Here is a 21,933-nt window from a genome sequence, read left to right as displayed (position 1 = left end):
GGGAAAGTCCATGATAATTCCTTACTAGTCAGACTGATAAACATGCACGTGCGTGCACGACAGAAAAAATTATCAGTCTGTGGTCCTTTCAAGGCTGTCTTTAAACCCCTTGTTTAGCGTCGGCTTCAACTTTCTGCACAGACAGAACAAATTTTATGAATGGGTTTATTATCTGTGATATCTAAGTATTCTGTCTGAATAAGCTTACCGAAAGGAAAGTAAATATTGACTTTCCATCCCTGTATTTACACTACCCTTATTAGATAAGTAAAAACTAAGTAAAAAACAAATATTACCTTATTTTAAGAAACTTTTTCTAACCTTAACATCTTTGGTAACTAACCACGCTGCATTGCATGCTATCATGAATGCATTCAGCCACTCTAGCTTTTTGGGTAAGTATCACCATGACATTTGCATACAATACTTAATATAGTTCGTGGCCTCAATTTATATACATGTACATATAAAACCAAATACTGGATCTGGAACTATGATTTATTTCTAAAATATATTTTAATTAAATGGAGAAGTTGTAACTTAATTTTTTTTCAATGACTTCATTTTTCAAACAAAAAATGGAGCTTAAAATAAATCCAAGCAAATAGCATATCGAACGGACAAGTACATGAGGGGAAAGAAAATCCTTATTGAAGACGAAATTTCACAAAGAAATAGAACCTCCATTATAAAATAGTAATCCTTATAAAAGGAAGTATATTAAGAGCTTTTTTTTCAATTTCTTTCCTTGAAAGCGCAGAAAGACAGACCTTAGATACATGTATAAGAAATTTGCTAGAAAAAAATCGTATTCTCACGTTCCTGACAGATAAATTCACATTAATTTTGTAAATGTATGAAGACTTTTTTTTTTTAGTGCCAGCCAATACATGCATAGTTATCAAATTCACAATAAAAAGTTAAATTAAAATTAATGTTAGACAATGATAAAATCCCGAATCTCTAGAAGTGATGTAAAGGAAGATTTTTTAAAGTAAAACATGCTTGTCTAAAATAGCTTCTCTGAGCCGTCATTATTACATGTAAGGTAATTCTTGGATTCTTGTTACAAAAGAACTATTCACTTCTAAGCTAAAATAGGAAATCACCAGGGAACTCCTTTAAAATTTTACCAGACATATCAACAGGGCTCACAGAGGTTGGATAGAAATCTTTCAGTATATTCCCCTGTCAAGTCAATTCCTACAAGTAAAACCTGTTTATCAATAAGATATTATTTCTTCTTGCACAAATACAGCTTATTTTTATGAATGGGTCTCTCTACCCTGATTCATGCTTTTTGTAGATGTCGGGATATAAGCCCATTGAAAGGAAAGCAAATATTGGTATTTGAATCCTATTTATTTACTTAAGTAAAACACCACTTATCAAAGAGGTAATACTAAATATATAGGTACTACCCGTCTCCAAATTAGAGTTTACTTTTAAATTTAAAACCTACAGTAAACAAAACATACTTCAACATTCTCCAGCTAAATCAATATTGAAAGCAGATAAAACTTATATAATTTGTCTTCACATTATAATGGATCTATATAAAGAACTATATTCTACTAAACAATTTTTATTCATTAAAAAGCTGATTTTAAGGCATGGACTAGGTACTTCTAAAAGTACAAGAGGCCCGTGGGCCATAATACTCAATTACATATATATTATAAGGCCTTCTGTTCCTTACCAGACTTTCATACTTTTTGTGGAGTCACCCTACCCCAGGGGTAACATTATATGAGCAATCTAGAATCTACTATATCCAGGTATGCTTCCACCTAAGTTTCAGCTTTTCTGGCCCTGTGGTTCTTGGATTGAAGATTTTTTAATGACCCCACCCTATTTTTGTCTTTTTTTGATTTATTTATCAATTCCTCGTAAAATGGGCATGGCCCATCACGTTAACGAATTATATTCCCCCTTTACTCAAGGATGCCATGTACCAATTTTGGTAAAAATATGCCCATTGGTTCTTGAGAAGTCTTAAATGTGAAAAGTGCAGACAGACAGACAGATAGGCGGATGTCGGAGAAGGGTGATCAGAAAAGCTCACTTGAGCTTTCAGCTCAGGTAAGCTAACAAGGCAGCTTGCTTGAGATGTTTGTTTATAATCTGATAAAGTGTATTGGTGAATAGAATTTGTAAATTTGGTAGTTGGACAAGCTTTCTAAAAGAAAAAGTGCTTGAAAATTAATGAAAATTTGGATATAAATAAGAAAAGTAAATGTATAAAATTTACTAAATCTGCAGAATTCCTGTGACTCTTTCAACATTACATGTACAACCAATTCTCATCTTGCAAGATGGATGAAAACTGGATTTAGATTACAAACAATTACACGTACATGTAAAATGTTCCAAAAGACCTCCCAGAACCAGATAATTTCCATACAAATGCTTCTGTTTTGTTTAATTTCTTTTATTTTATCAGCAGACATATTTGATATGCAGATCAATGATAAATTACAACTCATTAGCAACTTACTAAGACAATACACAAAATGGATATGTTTTACATGGATTTTCTTATAAGAGAACCTCTGAAATGAAAATGAAAACCTATTCAAAATTTAGAGTCATAGTCCCATTTAAATTGCACCATGAACTTTTTTGTATCCCAATGTAACATCAAATGCACAAGAGGCTAAATAATGTTGATAATGATTTCGACATGAATTATGATAAAATTTAACTTAAGTATTCTACCAACATTTTAGATGATACATAAAAATTCTTATTTGCCAACTGGATTTCAATTTCTAGAATCAAGCTTTCCTTCAAGTAATAAATGTATTATATATCTTTTATAATAGAGGAGATTCAGTAACAAAATAATTTACTACTTTAAACATATATAAACAATAAAGAAGTTCGCATATTATTTTTTGCATACAAGCATGTCGTAAAATATATTAGATATGACATGTACATACATGTGTATATATTTTCATAATCTGAACCCCACCTTCCTTAGAATTATTAAAACAACAAAGCAACCATTAACAACTGACATCAGAATTAGTAAATTGTGATGGAAACATACAGCTTAATTTTTTAAAATAATAAATTATATATGTATTTAATAAAATACATGATTTAATACATGGAGTACTTCTAAAAGGTAATACATGTAATACCTTATAAGGAAGCTAGAGAAATGAACCAAAATCAGAAAACTGAATAACAGAAAACTTTCACACTGCAAACTTAAACATGAATAATTTAGTACTCTCATATCAAGTACATTTATAGAATGTAATCAAATGTGAAATGAGACATTTCATAATATGGCCACAGTAAAAACCAAAATGTAACAGAGGAGAAAAATAAATGGATGCTCACTATAACTTTAAATTAAATATGTTTAAATGCATTCTCTAACAAAGGAGACATTTACTTGTTGCATATGATTCAAACAAAAACTTCGCCAACTAACATCAAGCACTCTTAAATGATAGCAACTATTGCACAGAAATAAATTATGCAGTGCTCATACATGTATGAATTAATGGTCCAGTCAATGCATGTCTTTTACAAGAAATCAAATATACATTTAGTTCACCCTATATAAATACAGGCTATTTTATAACAAAAATACTGCTCCCAGCCTAACCTTTGTACTACTTTCTAGCACATTTATGATTTATCACAAAAATTGATTATTTCCACAACAAATTAAAAGATAACAACTACAATATTTCCAATGGTTTGGAAATATATCCCACACAGCTTTACCTAGTTTTGAACATATATACATAAATAGGAACATTAAGAAATGCGCTAAATCAAATGTACGCTAACTTGTTCAAAACTCAATTTCCTCGAAATATTGTACACGCCAAATATAATACATTTACAGTATATCCCACACAGCTTTACCTAGTAAGCATTTTGTAAACTAATATTCAGTCCCTCGTATGAGATCACATCATCTTGAATTGTTCATGGCCCGCCCTGGACAATACTCCCTACTACTGACAGGTCTAAAGGTCTTTTAGATTTTATCTGTATCCTCCCCCATCAATCCCATAGTTTCTGGCATGACATAGGAGATATCGTCCCAAGGATGTCTGTACAGTCCCTGCTTAAGTCGTTTCTGGTCCAGGAAATGACCTTAAAAAAAAAAGTTGCGAATAATTCAAATGGGCAAATGGAAGTGCTACAAACACAAAATAAAATGTCAATTTAGCTAGATGTTACCCAGTAGTAGTTTTTAAACGTATACATATGGGGTTATAAGTTATCACACTTACCAATAAATCCCATGCTACGACCGAGTACAAATAACCCATTGAGGGCCCCAACATCAATCAATTCCCTGGCCTCCTCACCAGTAAAGCATCCACAATTGTTCAGTAGATCAACAAACGCCACTCCAATAAAACCATCCACATTCAGAATAAGGTTAGGTTTCTAAAATAAAAACACAAACTTACTATAATCTTTTTACACTGAAGGATCTAAATATAAATATAAAGAATACAACTGTCATTCCACTTAGAGGCACAAATATTCTGAAAGAAATGATTACATTTATTCAATACAACTATCACTCCACTTAGAGGCACAAATATTCTGAAACAAATGATTACATTTATTCAATCAAACCAGATGATGTACCACTCATAGAATTTATAAATCAAGAAAAGTGAGGAAAATGAGTGTTAAAACTAGGAGAAATTATGAACCAGTAAATGGATTCAATCCCCCTTCCCATTTGCATAATATGATTCAATATGCATGCATGCATGCTACAGGTTATCAATGATGGGAATAATGAAAATACCAAAGATCACTCAATGCTTCATCAAGTCCACCCTTATTTTCCTTTATTACCTTAGAAGTTGTAATTTTCTCCACTTCTATGGCGTAATCCAGTAGAGGTGTAGCGGGGAAGTTCTTCTGAGCATACTCCTTAAGTATCACTACTCTCATGTCTGGATTATTGATCTAAAAAAGGCAAACTGAATATTGCAAAAAATCCTATGATCTATCCTTAATTTCCCTTAACTTTACTGATTTGACCCTGTGACATATTCTTACTTGATTACTTAGCCCTGTGGCCTATCCTACTTACTGATTTGACTCTGTGACCTATCTTTTCTTACTGATCTGACTTTTTGACCTATCCTTACTTACTGATTTGACCCTGTGACCTATCCTTACTTACTGATCTGACTTTTTGACCTATCCTTACTTACTGATTTGACCCTGTGACCTATCCCCATGATAAGTTTTCCCTCCTTTCTCATGTTGTTGACAAACTCCATTGGTATCATATCACTGGTATAGGCATCAGAGAACTGTTTGGCTGCTGCATCCAGGGCACCTCCAAACCTATCTCCCTGTAGGTAAAATTATAAAAGTATTTCAAATGGCATTCCACACTTTTTAAGTCATTTCAATTTATCAAAGAATTATTTTTTCTGTTCATTAAGTTTTCAAATCCATCAATTCAATTTTACTCTTGTAAAAATTTAGTTTTTATTTATCTATAAAACTTAACTTCTCAAATCCATTCTATATATCACGAACAGACTAAAGTTTTATAATTTCTCTTTGTCAGATCAAATTTAATTATAGAATGAGCTTACAATGGTGAGGAGACCAGAGGCTAGGCAGGAGACCAGGTCTTTGCCCGCGCGAGCACACACAATGGTGTTATGTGCCCCTGACACGGCCGGTCCATGATCAGCTGTCACCATCAAACACATCTCTATGAACTTTGTAGCATATTTTGGTAACCTGGGAAAATTGGAACATATAACAATAAAAAGTAATAGCATCTGATAACACTGCATTTATAATCACAAAGTTTATTCATTTTGAACTTCTTAATAGTTGTGGACTCAGCAACAAATATAAAGTCATGAACTTCGCTCAGTGTGATATAAATGTTCTTTTAATTTCTATAACCTTAAATAGTTGTGCTAACCTTAAATAGTTGTGCTAAACATTGTAAAGCACAATCTCTTCTAAAACTAATGTCACAGTGGTGTAATCTTTGTAAATACACTACATGAGATATTTACTTGAGATATACATCTCTGACATGCTTATGGAATGTCTTTTCTTAAGTACAAATATTTAAACCAATTATCTATTTACAAACCTTCTCTGGAACCACAGCAAACTAAGCACACCTCCGATACCCATATCTTCTTTAAATATATCCGTGATTGGTATCCCAGCATACAACAGTTCCTGTCCCCGCTCATCACAGATACTGGTCATAAAGGAAGCAGGTTTCCTGATCAACCCCAGCTCCTGCAAAAAAAAGGGATGCACATAGGATACAGTGGACCTTCAGATAACCGGACGCCAGATATCTGGATGCTTCAGTATCCGGACGACTTTTCATCGGAACAGAATTTTTAAAACGTTATTTGGTTTTGTTTAACTGGTAATTCAGATATCCGGACGCTTCACACATCCGGACAAATTAACTGGGAACCAAAGCGTCCGGATAAATGAGGGTCCACTGTACTTTGCTTTCTAGATTATTTATATTCACAACTTTTCCACTAGTAATAATAAATCCCGTAATGTGAAATGCCTTTCCGCAGCTTGTTCTTGTTGCTTTACCCACTAGAGAAAACATGAATTTAATCACAACCTCGTGTTTCCACAGTCAAATATAATGGCCGATCATGCTGAACCCGATCTTAACAGGAGTTCGATCCCGATGTCAAAACAATAAGTCGAGAACAACTGTAATTTCATCTTTGTCAAACAATGTAAAAAAGATTGCATATAAAATATTTTATGGAACATAAAATTTTATTTATATATCAATCATAGGAAATTTGTCTCAAACTCCAGAGACATAATTCAATTCAATTTTCAAAAAGATTCTTACTCAAATGGAGTACAAATACCTGTCATTACATCTATATAAGTATGAATCATTATGGTACTTGTACAATATTCCACTAGACAGTATCTTACTCTTGCCCATGTGAAGTCCATCGGTACTGTGGGTGGGGGTCTCTCAGGTTCTGGTACGATGGTCCCATTCTCCACCAGCTTGTCATAAACTTCTCTGTAAAAAACAACATGATAATGATATCTTTGTGGACTACAAAATGAAGATGAAATTATAAAAGAGAAGTGAATAACAAGGATCAAGATTAGTTTCATACCATCAATATGTATTTTTAATTCACTTAAGCAACAAAACATGATTTTTTTTTTTAAACATTTCCTATTAATGCTCATAAGAACCCCTTGACTTTTACACTTGCTTACTTTATGAGAGTGCCCAATTCATCAAAACTTCTGGGAACATGTGCCTTTGCTTCTGTTAGAGCTTGGTTTTTAGCTGAGGCTGTTTCTGCCTCTGCATTAGCACAAGCACCTGCATGGCCAAACTGCACCTGGTATGAAAAGGAACATTTTTGAAGACTCTTTCTGTATCAATTTTTTTGGACAATACTTTTGCAGCATTAAAATAAAACATTTAATTTAGTTAATAAGGTATGAAAGAACACTGCATTTAATTAAATCTTACATCAGATGTGAACATTTTGGCACAGGTTCCTATACACCAGGCAACCAGAGGTTTGTTGATACGTCCACTCTTCATAGCACTCACAATGTGGTATTCCTCTGTACCACCTACCTGTAATCAATCGTTACATACAATTCAAATACATGTATTATGTATTCAGTAATAAAACTAATATAAGAAAACAACAGAATACAGTTGAAGTTTGGTATCTCAAATACCATGGATATGTCAAAGTGATTGGGAAGTCCCAACCACTTATTCATTCAGTATTTTACCCTTGACATCTCAAATTATCTGATATCTTTAAGTTTTTCCTCTGTCCCATAGAGTTTGAAATAACAAGATTTGACTGTACTAAGAAAAGCTAAGTTGCACTGAATTTATGAAGTGTAAAATCATAAGATAAGGTAGATTTTCTCCCTTTGTGTTGTTCCCAATGTCCCAGGTTTAAATTAAAGAATAAAAGTGACAGAGTTACCTCTCCTAGTAATACAATCATTTTGACTTTTGGGTCGTCTTGGTATCTTAGTATATGGTCCATGAAAGTCGTGCCAGGGTATCTGTCACCTCCAATGGCTATCCCCTCATAAACACCATTAGCATTAAGGGAGATGATGTTGTTCAATTCATTGGACATGCCTCCTGATCTAGATACATACGCAACACTGCAAAAAAGAGACAATGAATTACTAGGAATTTCCAGTGGAAAAAAAGAATTGTAACAGTTTTTCAAAATGAGCAAGCTTCCAGTATATTTTAAAAAAAATTCTGATTAAAAAATAATTAAGAGGCTGTCCACCGAAAAACCAGGCAATGGGTGGCACATCGCATGTCATAGATTTTAATTATTTTTTGCATGTAGACTTATTAAAGCAAGTGTTTACACATGGCAACATCAAAAAATTTTATAGTGCTCCTCTAGTCCTAGTTTTGGTAAATGCTTAATTTTAAGTGCAAAAAGGTCAACATGAGGGTAAAAAAAATACTACGTTTTTATTTTGTTTTATATGTAACAGATACTCCAGAGGTGGATGTGCCGATGAATATTATTTATAGAATAGACTTTTATCATTTATTTTATGAATGAATAAGACTCCAATTTATACCTTTTAGAAAAAATTATCTGGTCCAAATTTGAGTTTAGCAGGTAAATGTTTAAATTCAGTATCCAATTTTAATTACGTAATAAAACCCAATACAATACAAGGACATATTTGTTTACTTATGTTTTTATGAATACAATGTACAAACTTTTGGGTCATTTAATAAAATCATTGGGAAAAGGTATTTTGAAAGAAATAAAAGGAGTCAAATTTACTTATTTTTTATATTTTTCACAAATGAAACCGATCCCGACCGGAATTGTATAAAGAAGAAAATACTAAAATAGTAATGTCAAATTTGGCTCTTTTGTTGTAATATGATTAAGAAATTACTTGATTTATTTTTTTAACATATTATATAGGTGACAAGTGCCTTTAGTTTGATAAATTTATTAATTTTACATTATTTTCGATCGGGATCGGTTTTATTTCAATCGGGATCGGTTTTTTTCCGTAAATTTAGAAAATTTTCCTAAATTTGGCTCTTCATGTAAATTTCTCAGAAAAAAATGCTAGTCTGTTATTTCTTTTCAGTCAGTTTACTGTTTTTAAATGAGTGTAACCATAGATTCAAATGTATGTATTACTTAAATTACAAATGTATTTTACTTACATGAAGATTACGTGTAAATCATCTGACCTGATTGATTTCGTAATAGATTTTTTAAAAAAAATATTTTTGCATGCATTATGCAACAACCAGAGCAGAAAACTTTCTATTTTCATTATTCATCTCATTTCCAAGTAAAATTTCTTTTTTATTCGTGGCGAAATTAAAATTGCCTAAATGCAAGAAATATTTTTATGTGTACAGTCTCAACTTTATCCAAGTTTTTTCTTACCTGTCATCTGTAAATTAGCCTTTTCCTCTTTTACAAAATTTGATTTTATATGAATAAGAAAATAAGTTCTTTCAGGTAAATTATTCAAGAGCCGATAAATCTCAAGCAAGAAGCGCGGAAGGGGGGTGCGGGGTCATAGCATCATTATTTTTAAAAATTGGTTTCATGAACGTGAAAACATTTTAGTATTGGTCAACATAGTCACAGGTTTATACTCTATATTAAATACGAGCGTGTGATTGTTCCAATCGCCAAATAAAAATTAATAAATAATTTTAAAAAAAAATGTTTCACTAAAGACTAAACCACCTTCCGATATAGTGCCAAATTATAGTCGGGAGTTCAGCAGTAATATTTTTATAACTTATTTTTCAGGTTTTTTTTTCATTTTTAATCGTACTGAAGATCATTTATTTTGATTTGATTGCATAGATAAATGTATTTGAGTTGTAGTTTTTACGTCTACCAACTTCGTTGAATTAATTAAATGTTGCGTAAATCTAAAACATTCATCATTGATTCCCAATTTTATAAGAAATGTTCATAATAAACACTTCATTAATTAATTAACGCATATCCTGGTAAATCAATTTCAAAAAAATTAGTTCTCGGTCATGTATAAAATTACTTATCAAAACGTCATCTTGCTGAGACGCCGCCCGTGTACTGTGTAAAATACATTTTGATATTAAAACATTATTTAACATTTAGTATAATGCACTCTGAGGAGTAATTAACAGAAGAGAAAAGAGAAATAATTTTTTTTTTTTTTATATTTTTCTTTACACTTTACGCAAAGAATTTACAAACTTCTCTGGAAAACTTGTAACTTTTTCATTGTAACGCAATATTATGACGTCGCTGATACATCAATGGGAACCTGGATTTAACCTGAATCTTATAGCCAATTTTAATCTAAATATTATGTTTGGAGGCGAAAATGAATTACATTCTGAAAACAAATTATTTATTTTGAGTTTGATAATTTTCTTTAGTGTATTGATTCTAAATATTTCACTAGGATTCCGATGTGTTTAGCAGATTTACCAATGCCACGGGAGATAACTCTTGCATCGCAAATTTTCATAAAAACGTCTATATATTTTGCCAGAAAACTTCTATTAAAAGTGTTTTTCCCAATGATTTTATTTTTTAAACAAAAAGATGAAATATTTCTAGATTTATTTAAGTGTGAATTATAGTCCTGTTAAAATTGTATTGGAAATTACAGTTCTTTGTTTCTGACCTACTTTCAATGGTTTATATTGTGGAATTCAAAAACACAAAACACAAGGATATTTTACTAAATAAGCAATTTTCAAACAAATCTTCAGTTACATTATTCCTTTAGGACTACATTGATACTGTTTTTAATAAAATACCAAATATTCCTCACATTCGATGTGCCGCCTTTTAATACAATACTGCCTGGATTTTCGTTGGACTGCCTCTTAATGTTTTACAAATATTTTGTAAGGGAGCAATATACTAGTAGATTATTTCTTCATGTAGATACTCAGCATCCTTTTATGTATATTTTCCCCTTCATCATACTTTTCTTACCTTCCAGGTCTGAAGAGCTTAGATGCCAGGATGTTGTCTAACATTCCTCCAGTATTACCAATTTTAAAACATCCAGGTTTCACGCCACCTACCTACATTATAAATTTACAATGATATATTAATACATGTGTAATTTGTGCAAGTTAGAGGCTTAAAGCTATCTTGTGGGTAAAATCTAAGTGGGCACCTTCCTTTCTAATGTTATTTTGTTGCAAAGTATGCTTTTCTTGGTAGACTATAGTTATAACTTACTGTCGCAGGTCCTATGATGAACACTCCTTTCTCGTCAGCTTCTTTAATGATCTGTCTTGTAAGATTTTCTGGAATACCCTCAGCAATAATGGCAATAGTACGAATCTATAGATAAATATAGAAATATCTTTACAATTCATCTGAATTCTTAATTCCAGCACTAAAAATTTAAGTATTTTTCCCCATAAGCATACCACGTATTAAATTTCAACAGAAAACTTTGTACAAGCGCATCCTTTTTATCTAATTCCACTACAGAAATTAAGCAATTAAGTAAGACTATGATTTGAATAACTTATTAAATGTTTTAAGCTTTCTATAATACCTGTGGGTATCTCATAGTTTCCATGGTGCTCTCAAAAGCCGACCTTAGTGAAGCAAAGCTGATGAGGACATCTGCCTGTGGGTGCTTCTTCATTGCATCAGCCATGTTCTTGTAAACTATAAAACAATACCCAACATGTTATGATGAAATTTCTACTAATATAAATAAAACACAACCAATCATACTTCTTTGCAACAACTCAGTATTTTCTGTATATATCCAATACACATAAAACTATTCTACCTGGAACAAGGATTTCTTTATGTCCCCAATAAAACTTCTGTTTGTGATCTCCCCTGTCAATAGTCAAAACAAGTTTACAATCATGTACCTTAACAATCATTCAACATGTTTAGTGACTTGAAACACTTGACTATGAATAAAATCCAAAAGAATTTATCCCGACAATTATCCACTCACGTAAATGGATAAATCATGGCCACCACAGAAGGGTCTCGCCTGGAGCAGACGTAATCAAAATCCAGCATCCCCTGTACGGCTCTCTGCTGCATTCCCCAGATAATACACTGTGTCTTCTCTGTAAACAGGGGCCGTGTACTCTCAGACTTTGATGTGGCCTTTTGACCTTCACCTTGAACAGTGACCTTGACCTCAGATTTCGGTGTGGATTCATTAACTGATCCTCTTCTGCTAGTTGAGGGAGAGGCCTGAAAAGATGTAGTTATGTCACAATACATTGTCTTGTATACTTGAGATGCTGAATGGCCTTTGCAAGTATTTTGAAGATCATATATGAAAACCATGTTTTAATCCAGAGATTTTTACTTGTACACATTTTCTAGATAACTGTGTAATAGATTTAAATACACTGTACTACTGTATTGTTGGCTGTATCTTTATTAGTGTATTGTGTGAAGTGTGCAAGAAAATTGTTTCTAACAAAAATATATAGTCTTACACTTCAAACATAAGTAAATGTTTACTGTATTACTGTACAACACATCATTCAACAACTTGAATATGAGCAACAACCAATTTACATGACTTTATATTGAGCATTATTGCAATATGTAGTGCATGTATCAAGATAAATAGTACATGTATATATTAAACTGAATTTAGAAAGCCATGATAAAGAAATTAATGTAATATATATATATGCACATATATTTTTATATACATAAAGTAAAAATGTATTTCTATAATTTGATTTTTTTTTTAAACAACACAGGACTGGTGTAAAAGGTCCATAAATATTTAAATGACCAGTTCTCAATTTTTTTTTCTCACGATCTGCTCAATAGACGAAAAATCAGATGGATTCCTTGGTCAATTAATTCTTCAATTCATTCTACTTCATGTAAATTCCATACTTTACATATAATTCCTAAATATATAAATACAGAACAAGAGTCCCATGGGCCACATCGCTCACCTGAGCACTAAGGGTAGGAAAAAGTAGAAAATGGCTTTTTATTGTAAAGTTTAATTCCAAAAGTAGTCCCATGGCCAATCATGGATTTGCTATTTTTTAGAAAATGATTTTTAAAGAATTTTCCTATTTATTTCTATGTAAAACCTTGGTCGGCCATTTTGGCCCTGCCTCACTCCCGGGGGTCATGATTTGAACAAACTTGAATCTACACTACCTGAGCATGCTTCCATATAAATATGATGAATTACATGTATGGCTTTGTCATTCTTGAGAAGAAGATTTTTAAAGAATTTTCCTATATATTTCTATGTAAAACTTTGGTCGGTCATTTTGGCCCCGCCCTACCCCGGGGGGTCATGATTTGAACAAACTTGAATTTACACTACCTGAACATGCTTCCATATAAATATGATGAATTATGGCTTTGTCATTCTTGAGAAGAAGATTTTTAAAGAATTTTCCTATATATTTCTATGTAAAACTTTGGTCGGCCATTTTGGCCCCACCCTACCCCCGGGGGTCATGATTTGAACAAACTTGAATCTACACTACCTGAGCATGCTTCCATATAAATATGATGAATTATGGCTTTGTCATTCTTGAGAAGAAGATTTTTGAAGAATTTTCCTATATATTTCTATGTAAAACTTTGGTCGGCCATTTTGGCCCCGCCCTACCCCCGGGGGTCATGATTTGAACAAACTTGAATCTACACTACCTGAGCATGCTTCCATATAAATTTGATGAATTATGGCTTTGTCATTTTTGAGAAGAAGATTTCTAAAGAATTTTCCTATATATTTCTATGTAAAACTTTGGTCGGCCATTGTGGCCCCTCCCTACCCCCGGGGGACATGATTTGAACAAACTTGAATCTACACTACCTGAGGATGTTTCCCCATAAGTTTCATCTTTCCTGGCACAGTGGTTCTTGAGAAGAAGATTTTTAAAACATACCACCCAATTTTCACTAATTCTCAATTATCTCCCCTTGAATGAGGGCGTGGCCCTTCATTTGAACAAACTTGAATCCCCTTCACCCAAGGATGCTTTGTGGCAAGTTTGGTTGAAATTGGCCCAGCGGTTCTTGAGAAGAAGTCGAAAATGTGAAAAGTTTACGGACAGACAGACAGACAGACGGACAGACAGACGGACAGACGGACGCCGGACAAAATGTGATCAGAAAAGCTCACTTGAGCCTTCGGCTCAGGTGAGCTAAAAACAATAGGCCAATTGAGAATAACACTTGCCTAGCCAACATAGTAAATAACTAGAGCCGAGCCCGTTGCAAAGCAACGAGTAGGTCTTCAGACCTATTTACGATCTTGACATTAAAAGTTCCACTTAAAGATGGAAGAGCAAGTAAAGATAAATAAAATAAATGCTAAAATTATTCAAAATATGCTAACAAAACACATAAAAAATGAAATTATTAAATATTTGGTCATTTCCGGTTCTTTTTCAATTACTTCCAGTGTGACTGGAAGTGCTCAAACAACTTAAAATTCCACAATGACTGTGTCCCTGACTTTTCTCTAGTTTCAATGAAAAAAACGCATTTTTGAACAACTTCCAGTTTATAATACCCAACATCCGGTTTTCAAGACCCAACTTCCGGTTGATGTAAAATGACTTGAGACACCCTATATGTCTATGCTATAAACATTTCAACATGAAAATTTTTCAAAAATGCATATTTTTAAACTACTTCCCGTGGATAACGGAAGTAATGCCGGAAAAAACAAAACACCAGACCTGTACAAATGTACAGATCAAAATCAGACAAAAATTTCCTGACTGAATCTTTCATCGTTTTTTAGAAAAGGCACAGACAAAATTTCATTAAAAAAAAAGAAAATCTTGAATAACTTGCCACCTCATTTAAATTTTTGGATCATTTGACCTGGAAATAATTATGCAGAACATTTTTCTCAAATACATTCTTAATGAAATGAGAACATCACTCAGAGCCTTAGAGAAAAAGTGACACACAATATCTCATATTCACTATTCTAAGACCATGGAATTTAAATATATCTGATACAGTTAATAGAACAGTTTTAATCATATTTAATTCAAAGAATATGCAAAAAAAAAAAAACTCCTGTCTTAAAAGTTCTTCATATGAAAAAAAAAAAAAAGAAAAAAAGTTTTTGAGAACTGGTCTAGTCTGCAGATTGGAAGCGATGCAATAGACTGGAAGAGAAAACAACACAATAAACTCATACACTATCATGGCATTGCCTTTCAGCAATCACTAGAAACTCAGAATCATTATTCTTGGAAACTCATCTTGCAAAAGAAACTATGAATGCTGCATTTTCAATAATGAAAAATGGGAGAGAAAAAAAAGGAATCACAATCTCTGCATGCTCACAATACAACATCAAAACTTTACCCCCAAAGACATCCCCTGCTGGCAGTAAAATGAAGGAGCCTGAAATATTACGTAAACCATGAAAGGTACATCAAACCAAATCACAAACAGTGTGATGATGTCATGAAAAAAATTAAAATATTACATGTATAACATTTACATGTGCACTTTAGCTATAACTTACACATGTTATTAGGTCTTAAATACATGACCCAGTTGTGTAAAAGCCTGCACGTATTGAATTAAAATGCAACAAAAGATAAATTTTAGGGAAGAGAAATATTCAACATAATTTTTAGATTGAATCAAGTCTGCATGCTGTTAACATGCATGCAGTATCTGAAGGGGTTGATAGACAAAGGTTTTATATGAAAATCTCCAAACATGTACCTGATAGTCATGAACGTTTTAACAAGCAAATGTAAGAAAAAAATTTACATGCAACAGACACAGACACATGAAGCAATTATTCTTTGAAGTTTCTTATATAGTTTATATAATTATAATAATATACCAATGTTTACTGTTTTTACTATTAAGTGTACATATGTAGTGTTAAATGACTGCTCTTTTGGTGGAATGCAGGTGCCTTCACTTTAATTAGAGTAGAAAAATGTTAGTAAATTTGTTACTCTGGATTTATCCCATAGTATATTGCATACAAGTTACACTTCTATAGCTATACTAATCACAATATCAAAGTGCTCAATATTACCTGAACAACCTGGAAATTTGATAAAAATAAATGTTCACTAATTGTAATATTTCATTATCAAAATTATTTTCATTTTAAAGGTTTTAAATGGGCCTTAATTGCTAAATATACTTATATGCATTTCCTGCTAATGCTGTGGAAAGTTTTGATTACATTTTAAAAAAAACACGTCATTTTTAATTTCTGACAAAACAGGTGTTAAGCACTGGCATGCTCTGATATTATACAGCAATAACAATGAACGTTTATACATATGCTTTAAGACACCTACCCCTCCAGTTGGCAACAAAAAGTTTGCCGTTGTATTCATGGGCCGTGGCGTTAATGGAATCTCTCTTTTCCCAAGAGCCATACTGACAATAGCTGTCATATGGGTTTCTGGACCAAATACATGGATTGGAATTCCCAGGGTATTTCCTGTGATAAAAATAAAAAACATTTAAGGAATCATCATTATTTTAATAGAATGCAAAAACAAATATAAAATTGTTATTGCAAAGTAATGCAAGCATACAAAATATTATCAGAAATGTACAAACTAGAAAACTGACCAGTCAGCAAGGGCCCCGCCATGGGGTAGAATTAAAAGGGTGCAACTTACGGAATGATTAAAAAATGTATGAAGAATAAGCAACAGCAACTGTATTCTTAAAATTTCAAGATAATTCCTGAACATTCAAAAACCTGAAAATAATATCCTTGTACTTACATTAGGCAGTAAAGAACGACTTAACATTGAATGTATATTTAAACAATTATGAAGCTTGTGTTATATAAAATCCAGCCTTCAATGAATGCAAATATCATGAAGGCTTGACCTTAACTTCAAACAAACAGCAGTTGCAGACAAAGGTTTTCATTAATCTTAAAGTGACAGATAAAGAAAAGCCTACTAAATTTTCTGCAGCAGGCTAGATAATTAATCCCAAGGGATTAATTGTGCCTCTCTCATCATTTTTATACGCCCGTCTTAAGACGGGACGTATTATGTTATAGTCTTCGTGTCCGTCTGTCTGTCCGTCTGTCTGTTAGCTTTTCTCGTGTCCGGCTCATAACCTTAATACTATAAGGCCTAGAGTTTTCAAACTTTGTCAGCTGATACATCTTGGGTAGAAGGTGTGTCGCGCACAAAAAGTAGGTCGCTCTGACCTATAATTAACTAGAACTGTCCAATCAGGACAAAATACCCCCCGCTGGGTTTTTCAGAAGTAAGTTTTTGCATAATAAAGATATGTATCAAACACGAATTATAACATTTTTCTTCCAGTGACCTTGAACTTCCCCAAATGACCTTGGGTCAAGGTCATGACACACCCTTGGGTCATAGGCAATCTTTGAGTGAAATAAGAACCTACCAAGTTTATCAATAAGAAAGATATGGACCGGACACGAATTATTAAATTTTTCTTCCAGTTACCTTGAACTTCCCCACATGACCTTGGGTCAAGGTCATGACACACCCTTGGGTCATGGGCAATCTTTGTGTGAAATGAAAACCTACCAAGTTTATCCTTAAGAAAGATATGGACCGGACACGAATTATTAAATTTTTCTACCAGTGATCTTGAACTTCTCCAAATGATCTTGGGTCAAGGTCATGACACACCCTTGGGTCATGGGCAATCTTTATGTGAAATGAAAACCTACAAAGTTTATCCATAAGAAAGATATGGACCGGACACGAAATATGAAATTTTTCTTCCAGTGACCTTGAACTTCCCCAAATGACCTTGGGTCAGGTCATGAGACCAAGGTTAAGGTCATGAGACACCCTAAGGTCATTAGCGATCTTTGTGTGAAATGAGAACCTACAAAGTTTATCCATAACAAAGATATGTGTCAAACATGAATTTTGAAATTTTTCTCCCAGTGACCTTGAACTTCCCCAAATGACCTTGGGTCAAGGTCATGACACACCCTTGGGTCATGGTCAATCTTTGTGTGAAATGAGAACCTACCAAGTTTATCCATAAGAAAGATATGGACCGGACACGAATTATGAAATTTTTCTTCCAGTGACCTTCAACTTCCCCAAATGACCTTTGGTCAAGGTCATGACACACCCTTAGGTTATGAGCAATCTTAGTGTGGAGTAGTAGATTCTAATGTCCCTCTCTAAGAAAGATATGGACCGGACACGATTGCACAGACAGACGGACAGACGGACAGACAGACAGACGGACAGACGGACAGACAGACAGACGGACAGACGGACAGACAGACAGACGGACAAGGTGATTCCTATATACCCCCCCAAACTTCGTTTGCGGGGGGTATAAAAAGTTATAGCCAAATATGGAAAAATCCTGTCCGGTCCATAACTAGAAAACTATTAGACTTAGATTCATCAAACTTGGCCAGTTCATGCATCTTAGGTAGAAGGTGTGTCGCGACCTATTTCAAGGTCACTGTGACCTTTAATTTAATTGAAATTAAAAAAAAAAATGTGTGTTTTCACTATTCATTTACACATTCACAAAAATGTAAAACTATTGCACTAACCTTATTAGAAAAATGTTAAATCAAGAAAATACTTATTTTTTTAGCATATACTTGACAGCAATCTATAACAAATATAATGTATGTTAGAGAAATTCCACCATTCCCATGAGTCTAATTATCAAGCAACTGGTCAAGAAGAATTTTGATAACAGAAAATTGCATGTCAAATTAGAGAGAGAAATTAATGAGTTTAGTGTGAGGAGTAGCTGTAAGAGCATCAGTGCTATCTATATCCCTTGACTGTTGGGCCAAATGGGTAAGCCTGTTGGATTAAAAATAGCTCTCGTTGGGCTAGCAGAAGTTTTAAAATGAATTTGATGAGAAGTAATTAAAACTAATTTGATATTGCATATTAAACTATTTTGATATTACCGGTACATAATATTATGAACTTGAAAATTAATTTTATGGGGGTAGGGGTGGAATCTGCATGTCCATATGAATTGCATATTATTAACAATTAACTGTCTGACATCAAATCTAAAAAAAAAAAATTATTGATGTTTTATATGTTTTAAAAATGTTTTGTGGTACATAGTGCAGATCCAATAATCTTTTGGGAGTAATGAGTAGACAAGTATCCAGTTAAAGATTAATTAATGTGTTCAATGTAGGAAGGCTAGCAGCATGTCTCTTTCATTTCTTCAGAGCATGGTCTTATCTGCATCCTTTGGGAATTAGACAGAAGAACTGCTGGTCAGTTTATATTTGATGGCCAGCCTTTTATTTCCAAAATTAATTAGGTATAGATTAAGTTGTGAAGACTAATTTGATATTGTTTAATATGATAGGCATTTGGCAAAGTATAGAAATCAACGAATGATGCAATATTTGTTATAATTAATGCCTACACCACAGGAGATGGATAAACAAATTTTTTAAGGTGTGTAAAAATAATTGAAATCTTAAAATCAAGGTTGACATGATTTTCCTGCACTTTTAACTGTTTAAGATACATTGTAATTGTAATTTTTTGACGGGCGTATCATGCTGTGGCGTGGCACTTTATCTTTTAAAGTTACAATAAGAACTTTTTCAGTATTAATGATAGAATGGGGTTTTTATACAACTACATGTACCTTTAAAAATTAATAATATTCTTGAATTAACATAAAGTGAAAAAAAGTAAATCAAAAAATCTTCTTTAATCTATTTTTTGTTTTTAGAATTCGATGAAATCATAACTATTAAACAAAAATAAATTATGAAAATTTATATTTAAATCCACATTTCAGAGTGTTCATAGCATTCCAAATTGACTTAACTTCAAAACAAACTTCATTTGCAGACAGAGGTGGTAATTCATCTCAATGTGACAGATAAAGATAATGCTCTGGATTTTCTTTAGGAGGAAAGCTAATTAATCCCAAGGGATTCGTAGCAGCATTCAGTTTACAGTGGGAACATCTTCAGCAGTTATCTCTCTTTGCCAATGCATTCTTATATAAAGTTAAGGAATCTACCCCACCACCCCAGCTCCAAACCAGAAGACATAGAGAACCAAACTTAGCATCAAAATATGTCTTTCTGCCTACTGAACTACCATACTAAATTTGAACTTGATTGGGCAACCATAAAAAAAGTTTCCCATTCATTCTTATGCATAGTTAAGGAATCTACCCCACCACCCCAGCTCCAAACCAGAAGACATAGAAAACCAAACTTAGCATCAAAATATGTATTTCTGCCTTCTGAACTACCATACCAAATTTGAACTTGATTGGGCAACCATAAAAAAAGTTATTAGAAAAAAACAGAAAATTTGTGGACGGAAGAGTGACAGACGGACAGACAGACAGACAGACAGACGGACGGACAGACAGAGTGATTACTATAGGGCACCCACAAATCCTTGCGGGGCCCTAATTATTTAATTTAGTAAAGAAAACTTTTTTTTAACAAGAAAATGTTTAAGTTCAATAAAATTTGAAGTAAACAAATAATTTTTTAAAACTTTCATCCATTTTACATACCCAGTTCTCTCATGATCCTGAGCCCCTCCTGATAGTTTGGCCCTGCCCTCCTGACATACACAGTAACATTGCCTTCTATCAGCTTCTGTTGGTATTCTCTCAGAGCTCTAACAATGCCCTGGAGAAAAAAAAGCAGACTTATTATCTATCATCCTTCAGAAATCAATGACTTTAAAAAATAAATAATATTAAGATATGTAAAACTAAAGAATTAATTTTGAATCAGATAAAATTTCAGTATTTTTTTGTTTTCTTTTACGAAGCAATACTAATTACTCTTCTCAAAGCAAAATTACCATAGGGAGGGGGGTACTGGAAGAGATATACAGTGAGGGTGGATGACATACAATATAAATATATAATAATGGCAGGGACTGAAGCCTTTTATTGTGACACCACATACGAGGGTTGATCCAAAAGTAATGTCATAACTTTGATAAAATTGCTATAAATCGACGTAAGGCAACAAAATTATACATGATGGAAGCTTTATTTATTTCAAATCAGACCCGAAAAAATCAAAGGAATATGGTGTTTACTTTCCAAAATATCGGATTTTAAACAATGTGCGTTTACGGTAGTCGCCGCACCTAAATATAACGTCATATGACGGATGCGCACCGTCATACTTTTAAGCGTTTCCCCTTCGTTTCATTAAAAAAATATTTGTGATTCACAAACACTTTCACCAATTCCACTTTCTTTAAGAGTTCTTGGTACCATTATACACTCACTCGTTTCATAATTAAGCCCTCTGTCAAAATATTTTGAACAGTAGCAAAGACAAACTTAGAAATTCACATATACGTGTCACTCTATCCATCTGTCTTTTTTGACGTCAGACACCACTGAACGTTTCCGTCCGATCTCCTATCTTTCGGTCTTTTTGTCCTCTGCTGATCATTCAGTGACCAATCACCCGCTAAAAATTGCTGAAACCATCTATTAAGATGTCTCTTATTTAGATTCTCGATTCTGTAAGTCTGATTAATTAACGTTACTGTCGCTTGTGATGATTCCCATGTTTTGAAGCAATAAATGCATTACAACTCGTCGAGGCCGTTTTTTCCCATTTTGACAATCCCTTTGTTCAATTCAACAGAATAAAATGTTTATGATCACAAATATCAATGCCGTCATTTAATTTTCAATTAAAAACTAGAAAATGACGAGAATTGTGTCTTTTAAAAAATGGGAGATTAGGTGTTTTTTTTAGAATCTTTTTAATGTGTTTGTCTTTTTCATTCTAAAAAAAATACACTTAAAAAAATTGACGTTCCGTTGTGAGGCGGCGACACCCCCTATGCTTTGTGTTTTAAACATCTATAAAGTAAATTCAAATAAACACTATGAAATTAAAATT

The 21,933-nt window shown here is 33.1% G+C and overlaps 1 protein-coding gene across 1 annotated transcript; it reads right to left on the bottom strand.

Annotated features, from left to right (window-relative positions):
- Window positions 1-3,845: 3,845 nt before the first annotated feature.
- LOC134242099 (ATP-citrate synthase-like) lies at window positions 3,846-20,688 on the bottom strand (the record flags this gene model as incomplete). Its single annotated transcript, XM_062724119.1, has 17 exons — window positions 3,846-4,125; window positions 4,266-4,425; window positions 4,849-4,962; window positions 5,214-5,357; window positions 5,607-5,757; window positions 6,125-6,279; window positions 6,961-7,054; window positions 7,261-7,388; window positions 7,523-7,633; window positions 8,001-8,187; window positions 11,031-11,122; window positions 11,283-11,387; window positions 11,608-11,723; window positions 11,851-11,903; window positions 12,028-12,275; window positions 16,367-16,512; window positions 20,571-20,688. Coding segments are annotated over 17 exons (2,241 nt in total), but the record flags the coding sequence as incomplete, so codon positions are not given.
- Between the last annotated feature and the right edge of the window lie 1,245 nt (window positions 20,689-21,933).

This window comes from Saccostrea cucullata, unplaced genomic scaffold (assembly GCF_032062105.1).
Source record: "Saccostrea cucullata isolate Sc308-1 unplaced genomic scaffold, CSIRO_AGI_Scuc_v1 ctg8824, whole genome shotgun sequence".
NCBI lineage: Eukaryota > Metazoa > Mollusca > Bivalvia > Ostreida > Ostreidae > Saccostrea > Saccostrea cuccullata.
Note: the sequence above shows the minus strand (reverse complement) of the source record. Positions and strands in the feature narration are given on the sequence as shown.